The sequence below is a fragment of the Beta vulgaris genome, chromosome 1 (genome assembly GCF_026745355.1).
Source record: "Beta vulgaris subsp. vulgaris cultivar EL10 chromosome 1, EL10.2, whole genome shotgun sequence".
Taxonomy (NCBI): domain Eukaryota; kingdom Viridiplantae; phylum Streptophyta; class Magnoliopsida; order Caryophyllales; family Amaranthaceae; genus Beta; species Beta vulgaris.
The window spans coordinates 59,316,254-59,330,207 of NC_079202.1; the positions used below are offsets into that span (position 1 = coordinate 59,316,254).

Here is a 13,954-nt window from a genome sequence, read left to right on the forward strand (position 1 = left end):
GATCCTGTAATTATATTGTATTTTATAGAAAGTGGGAAAATGGGGAGAGGGAGGGCTGGAACTAGGAGATGGTGATTAAAATTTAATTCAGACAGAGAAGGTATGGAGGAGAACAAGATATTTGTAGCAGTTGGGAAAGAGATTGAAGAAAGAAAATCAACTCTGAAATGGGCTTTGAAGAAATCAAAAGGAGAGACTGTTTGTGTTATTTATGTTCATGTTCCTGCTCAAATTATCCACCTTCCAAGTAATTATAATGTCCATGGTGGTTTTACGACTGTTGTTTCATGCTTTCCTAGCTGTGCAAGAATCTTTTGACTGCGATTTGTTATACTCTAATGACCCTGATATGATGTTCTAACCATAGATTTGTTAAAATTTTCTATTAATCCAACTTCATGTTTTCCCCTATCTGTCTCAATTGGTGTATAAGTATTAACTTTTGTCATATTACAGATGGTTTCAAAGCTCCTATAAGTTCAGTCCATGAAGTAGAAGTCAAAGCTTTTCAAGAATGGGAACGAAAAGAGGTTTATAAAATCCTAGATGATTGTCTTCAAATGTGTGCCAAATATCAGGTATAATTTCTTCGCCTTTTAGGTCTTACTAACATGAGTAGAACTCGAATTCTCTAGTTTAACATATTGTTATATTAGGTATGAATCCAATTGTTGGAAAATATCAGATACAATATTATGGTGTTTTTGGGATGAACTCTTTGCCAATATTTTGGTGTTTAGTTTTTGTAATTTAAGTGTATATTTGAAGTTCTCCTTTTGGTAGGTCCGTGCTGATAAAATCTATGTCGAAAGAGAATCCATAACGGACGGAATTTTGGAAGTCATATCTCAGCTGGGGATACAGAAATTGGTAATGGGTGGAGCAGCTAACAATAAATATTCAAGGTGTGCGTGCAGATTTTGCTGTACACTTTCACATTTTCTTTGTTCTGCATTGATTTCGTACTTTCTAAGCAGTCCACTGTGAGAAAATGTTAGTATGACTTATGTGCTCAGATTTCTCGTTTGCTACCTTGACATTACAGGAGAATGACAAAACCCACATCAAAAAAGGCTAATTATGTGCTCAAATGTGCTCCTGATTTCTGTCATATCTCGTTCATATGCAAGAATCAACTAATCTGTATGAGGTATGTATACTGCTCATATTCTTAGCTTTAAAGTTGTATCTGCTCGTCATCTTAAGTGCTTGGTTTTATTACTCTATAGAAAGGTGCTATCCTGTGACGAAGCTCAAAAGTTGTTTGAATGGTCTATTCGTGTGGTTTCTGTGTATTTGCTTGTATCTCAGAGGTTGCTCATGGATTAGTAGAAAATACATACTATTGTCATTTGATTAATGATGCAGAGAAACCATGAGATAAATTACTTCCTTAAAGGCTTTATGGGAAAATATAGGTTTTCTGGGATTAAAACTTTCAGCAGAATGTCTTGTCATCTTATTTGTGGTGTTGTTTCTATTGATTGTGTCATGTTTGTTGAATTCATGACCATTATAAGGACAAGAAGTCTTACATAGGATCATTTACTGTGAGATATTACAAGCTGCTCCTAAGATAGTAAGAAGGCATCCCCAAACTAGGAAAAGTCACCCTGATTCGCACAATAAGTGGTTGTTAGACCATCTCATACGAAACATTGCCTACTATAGGTGTTAGCACTAGTTCTTATGATTATTATGGATGCTAATTTCTGCACCATAATAGGGAAGGCATGAAGCAACTGAACCAACATATTGAAGAAAACCAGTTGAACAGACTCAGTTACTCAGAATCATCAGTCTATTCAGAGTCAGCTGAACCAAGTGGTAGCTCATCACCAATGACTGAAAGCATTTGTCTTGAATTATCACCTGCTAGTACACAGGTAGGCATTTATCCTCTGTAATCTGTGAGTCCCAAATAATAGTATTTAGAGAAATTAGTTAAAAACTTCAAATAAATGTAAGATAGGCTTATTTCTCAAACACATTATCTGTTCCGAGTTCAAATTACTAGCATGAGTTATCAACTGGTTAAAGCCTAATCTTTTGGGGAGTAGGGGAATCTTAGCAAAATATATGTTCGTCTAAGAATTTAAAGAGCCCATGATGCAGCCTCCTGAAAGTCTGCCTCTCATTGAGCTACACCTCTGTGATTCACAGTCTGTTTGATAGCCGGTAATCAAATGGCCAATGGTAAATTAATTTGCATGTAATTTTGTAAAGGAAGTCTTATGTCAACACCCATGGTAATGTAACTCCATTTTCTTCACAAATTTCAATTACCACTCAATACGACATCTAACGTGGTAATGGATGGTAATAGAAGATTTTAACGTATCTGTGGCTAGACAAGCATTCCTATGGACATTAAGTTGAGACTTTGCTCACAACCTTACTATTTATTACCATTACCACCATTCATTATCGCCTAAACAACAGGCCATTAAAGATTCTGTCTGAAGTTCTTTTAAAGCTCCTGAAGATTTAAAATTTTGGTTTAGCAGCAAAATCAAGATCTGTATGAACAACTTCAGCAAGCCTTGCAAGAGGCTGAAATATCAAAACGAGAAGCTTTGGCAGAATTAGAGAGACGACAGAAAGCTGAGGTAAGTCCATGAAGCCAATTTACCAGCTAAAGTTTAAATCAGTTTGGAGAACGGTGAGATTTTTTCTTTAAATAATTCATCATGAATATTGCCATATTTGTTTCTGACTATCAAATGTGTAGCTGAAAGCAGCTGAAGAAGAGCTAGCTCAAGTGACAAAGGAACTTAAAGGTACAACGTTTGAGCTACACGAGTTATCACAGACGATTTGGAAAGCAGCTGATAACATTTCATCATGTAGAAATATTGAGGAAAGCATATTAAAGAAGGGTCCTGAAGCAGAAATGGTCTTTATGGAGAAGTTGCCGAAGCACCAGATGGAGTCTTATGAATTGCAAATGGAGTGCGATAATGTTGTTGAATTAACTCGAGAGTTGAGGAAACAAATTGCACAGGAGTCGTCAAGCTCACACGTTCCTGACTTCTTCTGTGAGTTCACCCTGTTGGATCTCAAGAAAGCTACTAAGTGCTTTGATCCATCATTGAGAATTGGGAACGGAGACTATGGCAGTGTATATAAAGGTTTCCTATATAATACTGAAGTGGCAATAAAGAGATGCAACCCTAATAGCTTGCAGGGTGTTGTGGAGTTCAAACAAGAGGTACTAACTCCTAGAACTCTCTATTACTCGTCATACATCAGCCATACATTGTTAAACAGTAAATTTAGGTTCTGAAGATTATCAACAGTAATTATTTCTCTGGTGTAGGAGATAGTATTATCAAATAATTTACTTTTTGTTGGATGGGCATATCTCAATATGCTTGCATGGAGCTAAGAACATAAGTCTTTTTGAAAGAGGGGACTAGGGGAGGTACATAATCTTTGTGTCCTAGTTCACATAAGGTAAAGCGTCAATAGATCATTGACATCCTGTCTTCTAAAATAGAAAGTATCTTCCTTGCTTTACGGATTAACATAATGGAAAACGTTTTCCAAAAATTAGATCTGGCCTAAGATTTTTGTGACTCTCTTGCTGATTTTACAAGTTAGTATCTTGTTTTAAACGGATATGTTTCCTCTTGCATGAAACTTTTTTATCTTAGTAATCCTTTACTATTGCATGTATAATTGTATATGTAGGAAGCACTGCAACAATAGGCCAATTAATTTTAACTTGAAAAGATAACAAATATTTAGTTAAATCCATTACAATTAGCAAAATTTAGTAATTCTTGACAGCAACACTACTGAATCAGCATAATTCAGCTTTGATCAATAAAAATGACTCTAATTCATAGATGGAAATGGAATTCCATTTTTTCTATCTAAAAATATTCCAGTTTGGTAAAATTCAGTTGAGAAGAATAGGGCCTTAGTATATCAAGTAATGTTAAAGTGTGACTTTTCTGTGCTTACACTAATTAGGTTGATGTTTTAAGCAAGCTGCGTCATCCAAACCTGGTGAATCTCATTGGTGCCTGCACAGATTCCTTCGGTCTCATTTACGAATATCTTCCCAATGGAAATCTCGAAGACCGACTTAGTTGCAAGGACAACAGTCCACCAATACCTTGGCAAACAAGAATTCGTATAGTCACCGAATTATGCTCAGTCCTGAACTTCCTCCATTCCATCCAACCTTATAGCATTATACATGGTGATTTAAGACCTAAAAATGTGCTTCTTGATGCCAATATTAGCTGCAAGCTCAGTGGATTTGGTCTCTGTCATATAATCTCGAACAACAGGCAGACTGTTATAATTGAGCCAAAGTGCAGTTCCTCTTACATGGACCCTGAGTTTCTTTCAACAAAACATCTTTCCCATAAATCTGATGTTTACTCTTATGGTATCATATTGTTGCGCTTATTAACTGGAAAACCTCCCATGAAAATAGTGGAGGAAGTTCAGCATGCTCTAGAGAATGATCATCTCCATAGCATATTGGATCCTTCTGCTGGTGACTGGCCGGTTGTACGAGCAAAGCAGCTGGCTTACATGGCTTTGAAGTGCTGTGATGTCGAAGGAAGAAACCGACCAGACCTTGGTTCAGAGGTATGGAGTGTGCTTAAACCAGTGATGAATCCAAGTGTACGCTCGTCTAGCCCTCTTCAGCTTATCAGTGAAGACCAAGTACCATCCTATTTCATTTGTCCCATTTTTCAGGTTTGTTTACTTTGGAAACATAATTAAAATTTTAAGATCTTCTGTCTTTTGTTTTCCCATGAACAATAATAGTCTTAGAACTTAGAAGTATAATTTACATTGTAGATATCGCATGACTTCTCTTGAATGTGTAGGAAATAATGTCGGATCCACATTTTGCTGCGGATGGCTTTACATATGAAGCAGATGCTCTCAGAGGCTGGTTTGAGGGTGGCCATGATACTTCACCAATGACTAATCTTAAAATCGATAACCATATCCTTACTCCTAATCGTGCTCTGCGTTCTGCAATTAAAGAATGGCTGGAACAGCAACAGCATCTGTAGTTCATCTCATTCATCTCTATCCCCATACTATATGGAAGCTGCACATCTGATGTGTTTTCTGCAACTTGTGAATGGATCAAGTTTATTTAGAAAATTGTTCGGTGATGAACAAGGGAGAGGAAGAGGGTGGCGCCGCAACAAGTATAATTACCAAAATGTTCCACTCTCTCTTGTTCATCACCAAACAATTCTTTAGGTGGACTTTCTCGAGTGAATTCCCCTACGCCATTTTCTCCCTTTTCTCTTTGGCATTGCTTGATTTATTGTATAGTAATTGATGTAATATATGTATATTTTAGCTAAAAATTGTTTTGTACAGTGTATATGGAAGACCTTTTAAACTTGATTTCATAGCTGAGTGTACCAATGTAATAGTATTAGTAATATGAACACAGAACGCTATTTTTAGGTGTAAGTGTCAAGAATTCAATGGTGAATCCTAAGATGCCGTGTGTATAGAGCTTTTTTCTTTTTTTTGGTTGATGAGTAAAAAAAGGAATATGCAATACATTAATAACTTGACAAAATAGATTGACACAATCCATTCACGAAATTAATTAAAATTTTCAATAAAAAAAAGTCGTTAGCGATATATCATGATAAAATAATACTTCGTATTTACAAAGTTCAAACAATATATTTTATTAATATTTATAATCTTTAAAGAACTATAGTAAAGTCGCTGATAAAGAATTATTAAATCATCGATCAAATTTTTCAGTGATGATATTGAACAATTAAAAATCAATCACCTTCAATTTAAAACGGTAATAACATCTAAAAAAAACCTCGATAATTTACATCACTACCAAAATAATTTTAAAACATGTACATTGGTATACTCCCTCCGTCCTAATATTAGTTTACCCCTTTCTTTTGCACAGAGTTTTAGGAGAAATAATGTTGTGGGTCATAGAAAGAAAGAGAAACTATTATTTTATATTAAAGTTGAATGTATGTGTGATGAAAAGTTTGTGGTCCCATTCCAAAAATAGCAAAAAAGAAAGGGGTAAACTAATAATGGACACCCTTGAAAGGAATACGGATAAACTAATAGAGGACGGAGGGAGTATATAGCAATATAAGGTTGTTAACGCACGCATCGCGCACATATGGGACTAGTTATACCCTAATCAATGAGGCATTCAACATTTGGGCTTTGGCCAGGACTAAGCCAAGTTACTTAAGGCCTTACTTAAGGTTCTTAATTATAATCTCCTCCAATAGTCTTATTTCAGTTGACCGAATAACAAAACAATAGGAAAAAGAAAAGCAACTGACTTGAAGATGTCAAGTCAACAGATTCTTTCCTGAAAACAATATTATTTCCCTTATTATTAGTGTTTAATACTACATGTTCTACTATACACAAAACTTTGGGGTTTTGATCAAATTCTTCATTACAAATGAGTGGTGAATTTCCTGAAACAAGCAAAAAAACCATGGATTTGATACTTGTTGAAGATGATTCTGGTAGTGATATTGAAAATGGAGTAAGAAAACTCATGGCCATAACCGCCATGAAAGAAGAGAAGTTGTACGTTGCACTGGGAAAGGAGGTCAAACTATATGAAACCCTTCTCTTTTGGGCTATTCAGAATTCTGGGTGCCACAAAATTTGCATTCTTCATGTTCATCAACCTGAAAATTTCATCCCCATTTGTAATTTTCTACTTTTCCCTTTCATTTTAATTTATTTCTAGATATAAAAATTTTGTGGGTTTGGATTATATGGGTTGTGGATGATTTATTATGTCAAAATTGTAACTTTAGGTATTAATTACAATTTTTTTGTTCAAGTTTGATAAAAGATTTTATCTTTTTTTTTGTATAAAAATTGGATAAAAGATTTTTTTTTTTTTTGAATGATTATGTGACAAGGGTAATCAGAAAATCAATATTTGATAGTTATGGCTAAGACTTGGGAGTGAACTCTCAGTTCATATAGACTTGTGAATTTTGCTGGATTCATATGGAAATTAACAATAATAAGAAGAAGAGGAGTTTGTGTCGTGTAAAAGACTGCCTACTTTTAAATTAAAATTAGGCAATGATATTAAAAGGAGAACTAGTATAATAATGAGTAGGTTAATTTTTTTCGGTGACTAGTTTAATCCATTCAGTTACTAGGTTTACTTTTATATTAAAAGTAGACCGTCTCTTTTAATAATTTGTGTAAGAAGAGAGTATCTAATAAGAATTGCTTCATTTAGCTTGTAAATTTCAGTTGCCATTTGTTAAATTATTTGTAATTTAGGGTTGTTACAGTTGCCGCTAAAAAGAGTTGGTCTTTTCATCTTTTGTGAAGTGAGTTGATCTTAATTAGGATGTGTTATCTTCACCTAAAGTTAATCACCCTGATTTTCCCCTGATTTTACGCTATATTTACGCCTGATTGGACTTGATATTAGACCTGATCGGCCCTGAAATGTGTTTTTAAGGTGAAGAGAATGCATCATTAACTTATAAATGCAAGCTATGATCATGTAGAGTAGAGTTATAAATAATGTTTTAGTCCATCTTACTATAGTTATAAACAATATAGCATTTTGCTGGTTAAAGGTACAGAGTGATGATTCATAGATAGATCTTAATCTCCCACTCCCCATTCTCGAGGTTATCTTCGTGTTTCGTAGAATGGTTTAACTTTTAATCGATTTTCGATGTGATCAATTATTCAGAGGTCATTTATGTTAAGTTACTATGTAATTCTTGTCATTGATGCCTTATTTGTAGTGGGTGAAAAGTTCCATTGGAGCTCCTTGAAAGAGCAGCAAGTCAGTGCATACCGACGAATAGAGAGACAATTTATGCTTAATACTTTAGATGAGTATCTCCAAATTTGTCGCCAGTTTGGGGTAATCAATTACTAAATGATTCATTTGGTCTTTAATACTTCATCGCTTCCTCTAACAATCAGAGTCTAAAATAGATAGAGGTGGTTTTAGTAAATTTTTGGTTGGCTTTTCAGATTCAATTTTGTGTTTGTTTGGACTTATAGGTGCAGGCAGAGAAGCTTTATATTGAGATGGACTCAATTGAGGGTGGTATCTTGCAGCTTATTGCAGACCACAATGTTGAAAAGCTTGTCATGGGTGCTGCACCAGATGACTGCTACCACACGTATGAATCGAAGGATATTTAGGTTCTGTTTGTTTTGATGCTATTGTAATCTGGGTCTGTTTTACCGGTGAGGGAAAGAAATCTCATCATCAGTCCTGTTGATCTGGCTGATGCACATAAAGCCCTATTTTCTGTTATTATATATGCTGCAGTGCTGCTGGTCGGCCGGGGGGGGGGGGGGTGTTAATTGCATTTAGTTTCATGTTTAACCTTTGTTAAGTTCACTTCTCCTCGGATAGAGAATTCATATCAAAAACTTGAACATTGAGTTCTATAACATACCAAGACTCCGTGAGTATATAAACTCTGACCCTCTGCTCTATAGTATCTGGTCAAACTCAAAATTGCTAGCAAAGAGAGACTGCTGATGCAGAATTGTTGATTATATTGCCTTAAAATCTGTAGGAAAATGGTGGAACCCATGTCAAAGAAAGCAGCTTATTTGCAGCTGCACGCACCTGATAAGTGTCACATCTGGTTTATCTGCAAGGGACATCTCATCCATCAGAGGTATACATGACATTCAAATTTTAGAAACTTTATAGGTCTTATAGCTGCAAGCACTGCTTCATGATGTAGATGAGTAGAGTAACTGCAGTATAGTATTGCTATCAATGTGTTTTTGAACTTCATTTAGGAGTTTGTTAATCGGTGACTCATTCGCAGTTTAAGCTTTTCGAGAATAATGCCTTCTTGAATTCTCCTTTTCTTGAGGATGGGAAAAAATAAGAAGCTTGTAGCAGCTTTTTTTTTCTTTCCTTTTTTTAGCCTGTCCCACATTAGTACTTTATTTACCCTGCAAAAAATGCTTGTGAATGGAGCCTTGGTTTTCTGTGTAATTATATTATAGGCCCCAATACCCATACAATTATCAAGTAAAGATCTTCCCTTGTCAGTAATCTTATATCCCCTATGATTGATTTAAGTTGTCGAATGAACTTTCTTTGGTGTGTTCATTTAACTTATGGGATGCATACTGCTTAAAATTCTATAGGAGCTTAACATGAAGCTAGATTGGAGCTTCTTTGTTTTTTTCCCCAATCACTATTTTCTTTATTCTCTTGCTAATTTGTACCTTGAAATCATCATGGTTGGGGTACTGATCTAAACCATTCGCTTTCTTCAGGAAGTCATGTAGTTTATCAATACATGCTCAAAATCAGAGGTCAGTTAACTCAAAATTTGTTTCTCTGATGGGTCAAAGCACTAAATCTGAAGGAGGAAATCAGGATTTAGTTCTTGAGGAGGGATCATCTCATTTTAGAGTGAGCAATGGAGGAGTCACTGAGCGTTTCACCTTGGAAAACATTGAAAATCCTGTTTCTCAGCCTGAACTTGATTTAGAAGCTGATCGCCATAATTGGAGTGAAAAATCTAAATTGCTGAAATCTCAAGGATATGAGGTCTTTAAAGGATCACCTTCTCACCTGAGCAGAGAGTCAATAGCTGACCACCTAGAACTTCTCGCTGGACCATTCTTCGAACAGAATCATCTTCATCATTTGATTTCTCATTGTTCAGTTGCGCAGGTATGCACACAACACAACAGTTTAACTAAGTTCTAGGTTTGTTATCTATCATGTAGTTTGTTAATCCAGGATGCTTGTGGAGAATTCCCTTTTTAGAATAAAAAATAGGCCTCTATTTGCCTCACAGATTTATCATCTGCATGTGAATTTCTCTCTTGTTTGATTGTTTGGTTTTTGTAGTAAATGGTCGGTTGTCCAACTGATTAATTAGCATTTCTCGAGTAAGCCCTGCTGAGGCAGAAGATTCAAGGCAATAGTTACTGTAATGTCATTCAGTTGCTTTTGTGCTGAAGTTGAAGTTGATGAATTCCTGTTTTGATGAAATAGTTGTGACATTTATATTATACTCCCTTAGTTTACTCATTTCATTTGGCACAAAGTTAAAGGAGAATTATTGAGTGGGGTGTATGAAAGAAAAGAAGTGCTGTAACTGTTATATTCTATTTATCTATTCAAAGAGCTTTTTGTTTTTCTTTTAGGGGATAGAGCTTCTGAGTGAGCCACAAGATTGGAATGTTCATGAAGTAATAAAAACAATATAAAAAGGGTGGTCTCATTAAGGCTCCGTTTGGTAGGGCGTAAAACATTTTCGGTGTAAAATGATTTTCATGGAAAACAATTTACAATGGAGAACACAATTCCAAAATTAGTTTTCCACTGTTTGGTTCGATGTAAGAAAAATGATGAAATGAAAGGAAAATGAAAGGGAAAGTAATGAGGTAGTGAGAGGAGGTATAAGAGAGATTAAGGAAAATAGTTTTTCCTTCATTTTGAAAGGAAAATGGTTTTCCATCATTGGGAGAGTAATTTTACCCCAAGGGAAAATAGTTTTACACACTTTTGCCAACCAAACAATGTAAAACTGAAAATAGAGGAAAACAGTTTTCCGGGAAAACGTTTTACGCCCTACCAAACGGAGCCTAACTCATTGTAATCAAAGGACGGGATAATTAACAACCCTAAAAGGAAAACGAGTAAACTAATAAAAGACAGAGGGAGTACTTCATTATCTAAAATTCTTGTGGACTGAAATATAAATGCCAAATAACTTCTACATGCTGAGATAACTTGACGCAGGTGATGGTGAGTGGTAGAAGGTTTTAAAGCAAAAATTAATTTAGGGTTCCATGATACTAGATCACTCTCCTTTATTTGTCTCTAGCAGAAAGTTAAACCCCCAAGTAGCAGTGCTAAAGCTTTCTTTGTGAGCCACCTACTATTTATTATAGTTTGACCTCTGGGTAAAAATTGAATTTTATCAATAAAATTTAGTGTTGATCATTCAGCTTTAAGTTGTTAAAAATCAGTTGTAATCAGTATGTACCAGATATTACAAGTAACAGAAAGAACTAGTGAATCAGTAAAAATCATTTTTCAGTAAAAGGCTGTTTTGATCAGTACTAATAATTTCAGCCAGTAAAAATCTGGTGAAGAGAATAGGGGTTTAGATGCATAGTTTTCGAGGTCATTATGTCATTACTGCTTGAAACTGAAACTTCTGAATATCTTGCTCCATTTGTCATTTGGCTGCTGCTTTTACAGGCAAAATTACCAGACGGTTGCTATGCAGAGGCAGTGAGTCAAAGGGAAGAACTTGAAAAGGTGAAGAATGATCGAACCAAGCTCAGGGAAGAACTTCAGTATGCAATGGATCATAATTTAGTATTGGAAGGGAAAGTTGCAAACTATGATAAAGTGGTGAAGGAATTGGAGGAAGGGATTATTTCTAATTTCGAACTGCTGCAAATCTGTGAGAAACAGCGGGAGGACTTGAAGATCGAACGTGACAATGTCATCAAGACAGCTGAAGAATTGTTGAACCAATCTGCGGAGGCAGCATCCAAGACCAATGTCCTCAAGCTCTTCACCACATTCACCTTTGCGCAGATCAAAGCAGCGACTACCGGTTTTGACCCTTCATTACGATTATGGGAAGATGGGTACTGGAGCATGTATAAAGGATTTATTTCCCATACACAAGTGACTGTGAAGGTGTGGCTTCCTGAGGCAAAATTTCGTCAAGAGGTACATATCTGAGAAAATTGCATTGCAGCATACTTGTATTTGCTTTATAAGAGATCACTAGAGTTAGCACCCTAAATCAGTTATAATACTGTTAATTTCCCATCGTTCGAGTTTGGTTTTCTCTTCTGGGCTCAACCAATATATCCGGATTTTGAGATCTTATATGTTAAAGACACCAATTGTTTTTATTAGTAACCTCACTGTAACGCAGTTCTATATTTCACCACGCTTTGCATTAGTAAGAACATTCTGCATGAGAAAATCTAAAGGGAAGGTTTTAAAATTGAGCCTGTTCTTTAACAGTTGACATGTAAAATGCTGATGAGCCCGTTGAAACTTTTTCTAAGTTGGACTCTGCTGACATCTCTTGTTATTCATTAGGTTGAGATACTAAGCAAGTTTAGACATCCAAATCTGGTAACTCTTATGGGAGTTTGCCCTGGAGCTAAGGGTGTTGTTCTTGAAGATCTCCCCAATGGAAGCCTTGAAGAAAGATTAAGTTCTACGTGCAATTCTCCTCTCTCATGGCAAACCCGAATAAGGATTGCCACTGAGTTATGCTGTGCTCTAATCTTCCTTCATTCCCGTGTACCTGAAAGAGTTATTCATGGTGCTTTGAAGCCTGCGTCTATTTTCTTTGATTCGAACTTCACATGCAAGATCTGTGACTTTGGATTTTCTCGCATAATTCCGCACGATGAAGATTTTCACACCACTGAGGTGTCCTGCAGTTCCTCATATACGGATCCTGAGTACTTCATAATGGGAGTTGCTAAACCTTCCGTGGATGTTTATTCTTTTGGAATGATACTACTGGAGTTGCTGACTGGAAAATCAGCATATGGGTTAACAGATGAACTGGAACATGCTTTGAATGAAAACAATCTTGATTCTCTCTTGGATACTTCAGCAGGAGACTGGCCATTTGTGCAAGCTGAGCAATTGGCTCGATTGGCATTGAGGTGTTGTGAGGAGAATGCAAGTGATCGTCCACATTTGGAGTCGGATGTATGGAGAGTCCTGGAGCCGATGAGAACTTCATGTGAGTCTTCAACACCGTACCATCTTGGAGATGAAGAACGCCGCCAAGCTCCATCATATTTCATTTGTCCTATATTCCAGGTATATTTCATATGAGTTCGATTCAGCAGGTCTCCTTATAATTTGCCTCACATAAACATTTGGTCGAATCAGTTATTAGCTACACTAATCACTAAAATCTAGCAAAATACGTTAAAAGTTGCTTTTCCTTATTTTCTAAAGGTCCCTTCCAAAATATGACAACTTTTTTACTACATAACTAATTATGTATTTTGAAGAAAAGAAATAAGGAACTACTTTACTTTATCTTGAAGTTTGGTCTTGTAGGAAGATCTGATTTCATGTTGTCTTATGAAGTAAAGTGTTTTTTGGTGCTACAACTCTCAGGAAGTCATGGAAGATCCACATGTTGCAGCAGATGGCTACACTTATGAGGCGGAAGCGTTGCGAGGGTGGCTTGATACCGACCATACAACTTCCCCCATGACAAATCTTCAACTCGAACACACTAATCTTATCCCCAACCATGCCCTTCGTTCTGCCATCCAGGAGTGGAGACAGAGGCATTGATTCTCATCAAATCAAATTTACTCTTTGGTTTTGGTTCTTGCAAAGAAAAGGGAAAACAAGATTACAAGATGATAATAGTAAACTGGTAGTGTACATATCTTGGTGAGGTGGATTTACCTAGCAAGTACATAAATGACAAGTCAAGCTTAGTTGAATTAAACACTCCTTTGCATGCGATGTGTTTTCTTCGTTAGAATTTTGCTAAACTAAACTGAACTTTTTACAGCATATCGAATTTTCTCAACCTTGATTGAACTTAATGTTTATATTCGATCGGATTTAATTAGTACTGTTCGAACCTTATCTTTTCCGAAATTATTATTTACGCGCCCATTTTGTGATAAGACACAAACATGTTTATGCAAAGGACATGGGAAGCTAAGATTAGTACCATTTCTACTCCACAATCCAAAGATAAAGATGTTGTATTGGTATTTAGTCACTCTCAAAATTGAAAGGTGATGTGTTAAAAGTAGATTATTGGTTCCGTACAGACGTGGCCTTCGTTAATGTCCTTACCTCGTGCACACTATAATTAGTAGGTCCAAAGGATGCAAATCACTTACCTCAAATCTCAATTATATTTTTAATAATATCACTGGTCTATTTGTTTGTTATCAC

The 13,954-nt window shown here is 35.9% G+C and overlaps 2 protein-coding genes across 6 annotated transcripts; both read left to right on the forward strand.

Annotated features, from left to right (window-relative positions):
* Nucleotides 1-5: 5 nt before the first annotated feature.
* On the forward strand, nt 6-5,394 carry LOC104887362 (U-box domain-containing protein 33). Of its 4 annotated transcripts, none has more exons than XM_019248146.3 (9): nt 6-247; nt 457-578; nt 784-905; nt 1,046-1,150; nt 1,727-1,886; nt 2,505-2,609; nt 2,732-3,211; nt 3,979-4,719; nt 4,854-5,394. In XM_019248146.3, the coding sequence occupies exons 1-9, from the start codon at nt 103-105 to the stop codon at nt 5,043-5,045; spliced, it is 2,172 nt and encodes a 723-aa protein (XP_019103691.2). In that variant the 5' UTR covers nt 6-102; the 3' UTR covers nt 5,046-5,394. The 4 variants fall into 4 exon arrangements, with proteins under 4 accessions (XP_019103691.2, XP_010670279.2, XP_057251343.1 ...); XM_010671977.4 differs by having other exon boundaries at nt 7-247; nt 2,508-2,609; XM_057395360.1 differs by lacking the exon at nt 6-247 and having other exon boundaries at nt 449-578; nt 769-905.
* A 915-nt stretch (nt 5,395-6,309) lies between these two features.
* LOC104887351 (U-box domain-containing protein 33) lies at nt 6,310-13,603 on the forward strand. Of its 2 annotated transcripts, none has more exons than XM_048638371.2 (8): nt 6,310-6,707; nt 7,782-7,903; nt 8,047-8,190; nt 8,574-8,678; nt 9,295-9,697; nt 11,240-11,722; nt 12,104-12,844; nt 13,151-13,603. In XM_048638371.2, exons 2-8 carry the CDS (start codon nt 7,872-7,874, stop codon nt 13,331-13,333), a joined length of 2,091 nt encoding a protein of 696 aa, XP_048494328.1. In that variant the 5' UTR covers nt 6,310-6,707; nt 7,782-7,871; the 3' UTR covers nt 13,334-13,603. The 2 variants fall into 2 exon arrangements, with proteins under 2 accessions (XP_048494328.1, XP_010670272.2); XM_010671970.4 differs by having other exon boundaries at nt 8,047-8,168.
* Nucleotides 13,604-13,954: the final 351 nt, after the last annotated feature.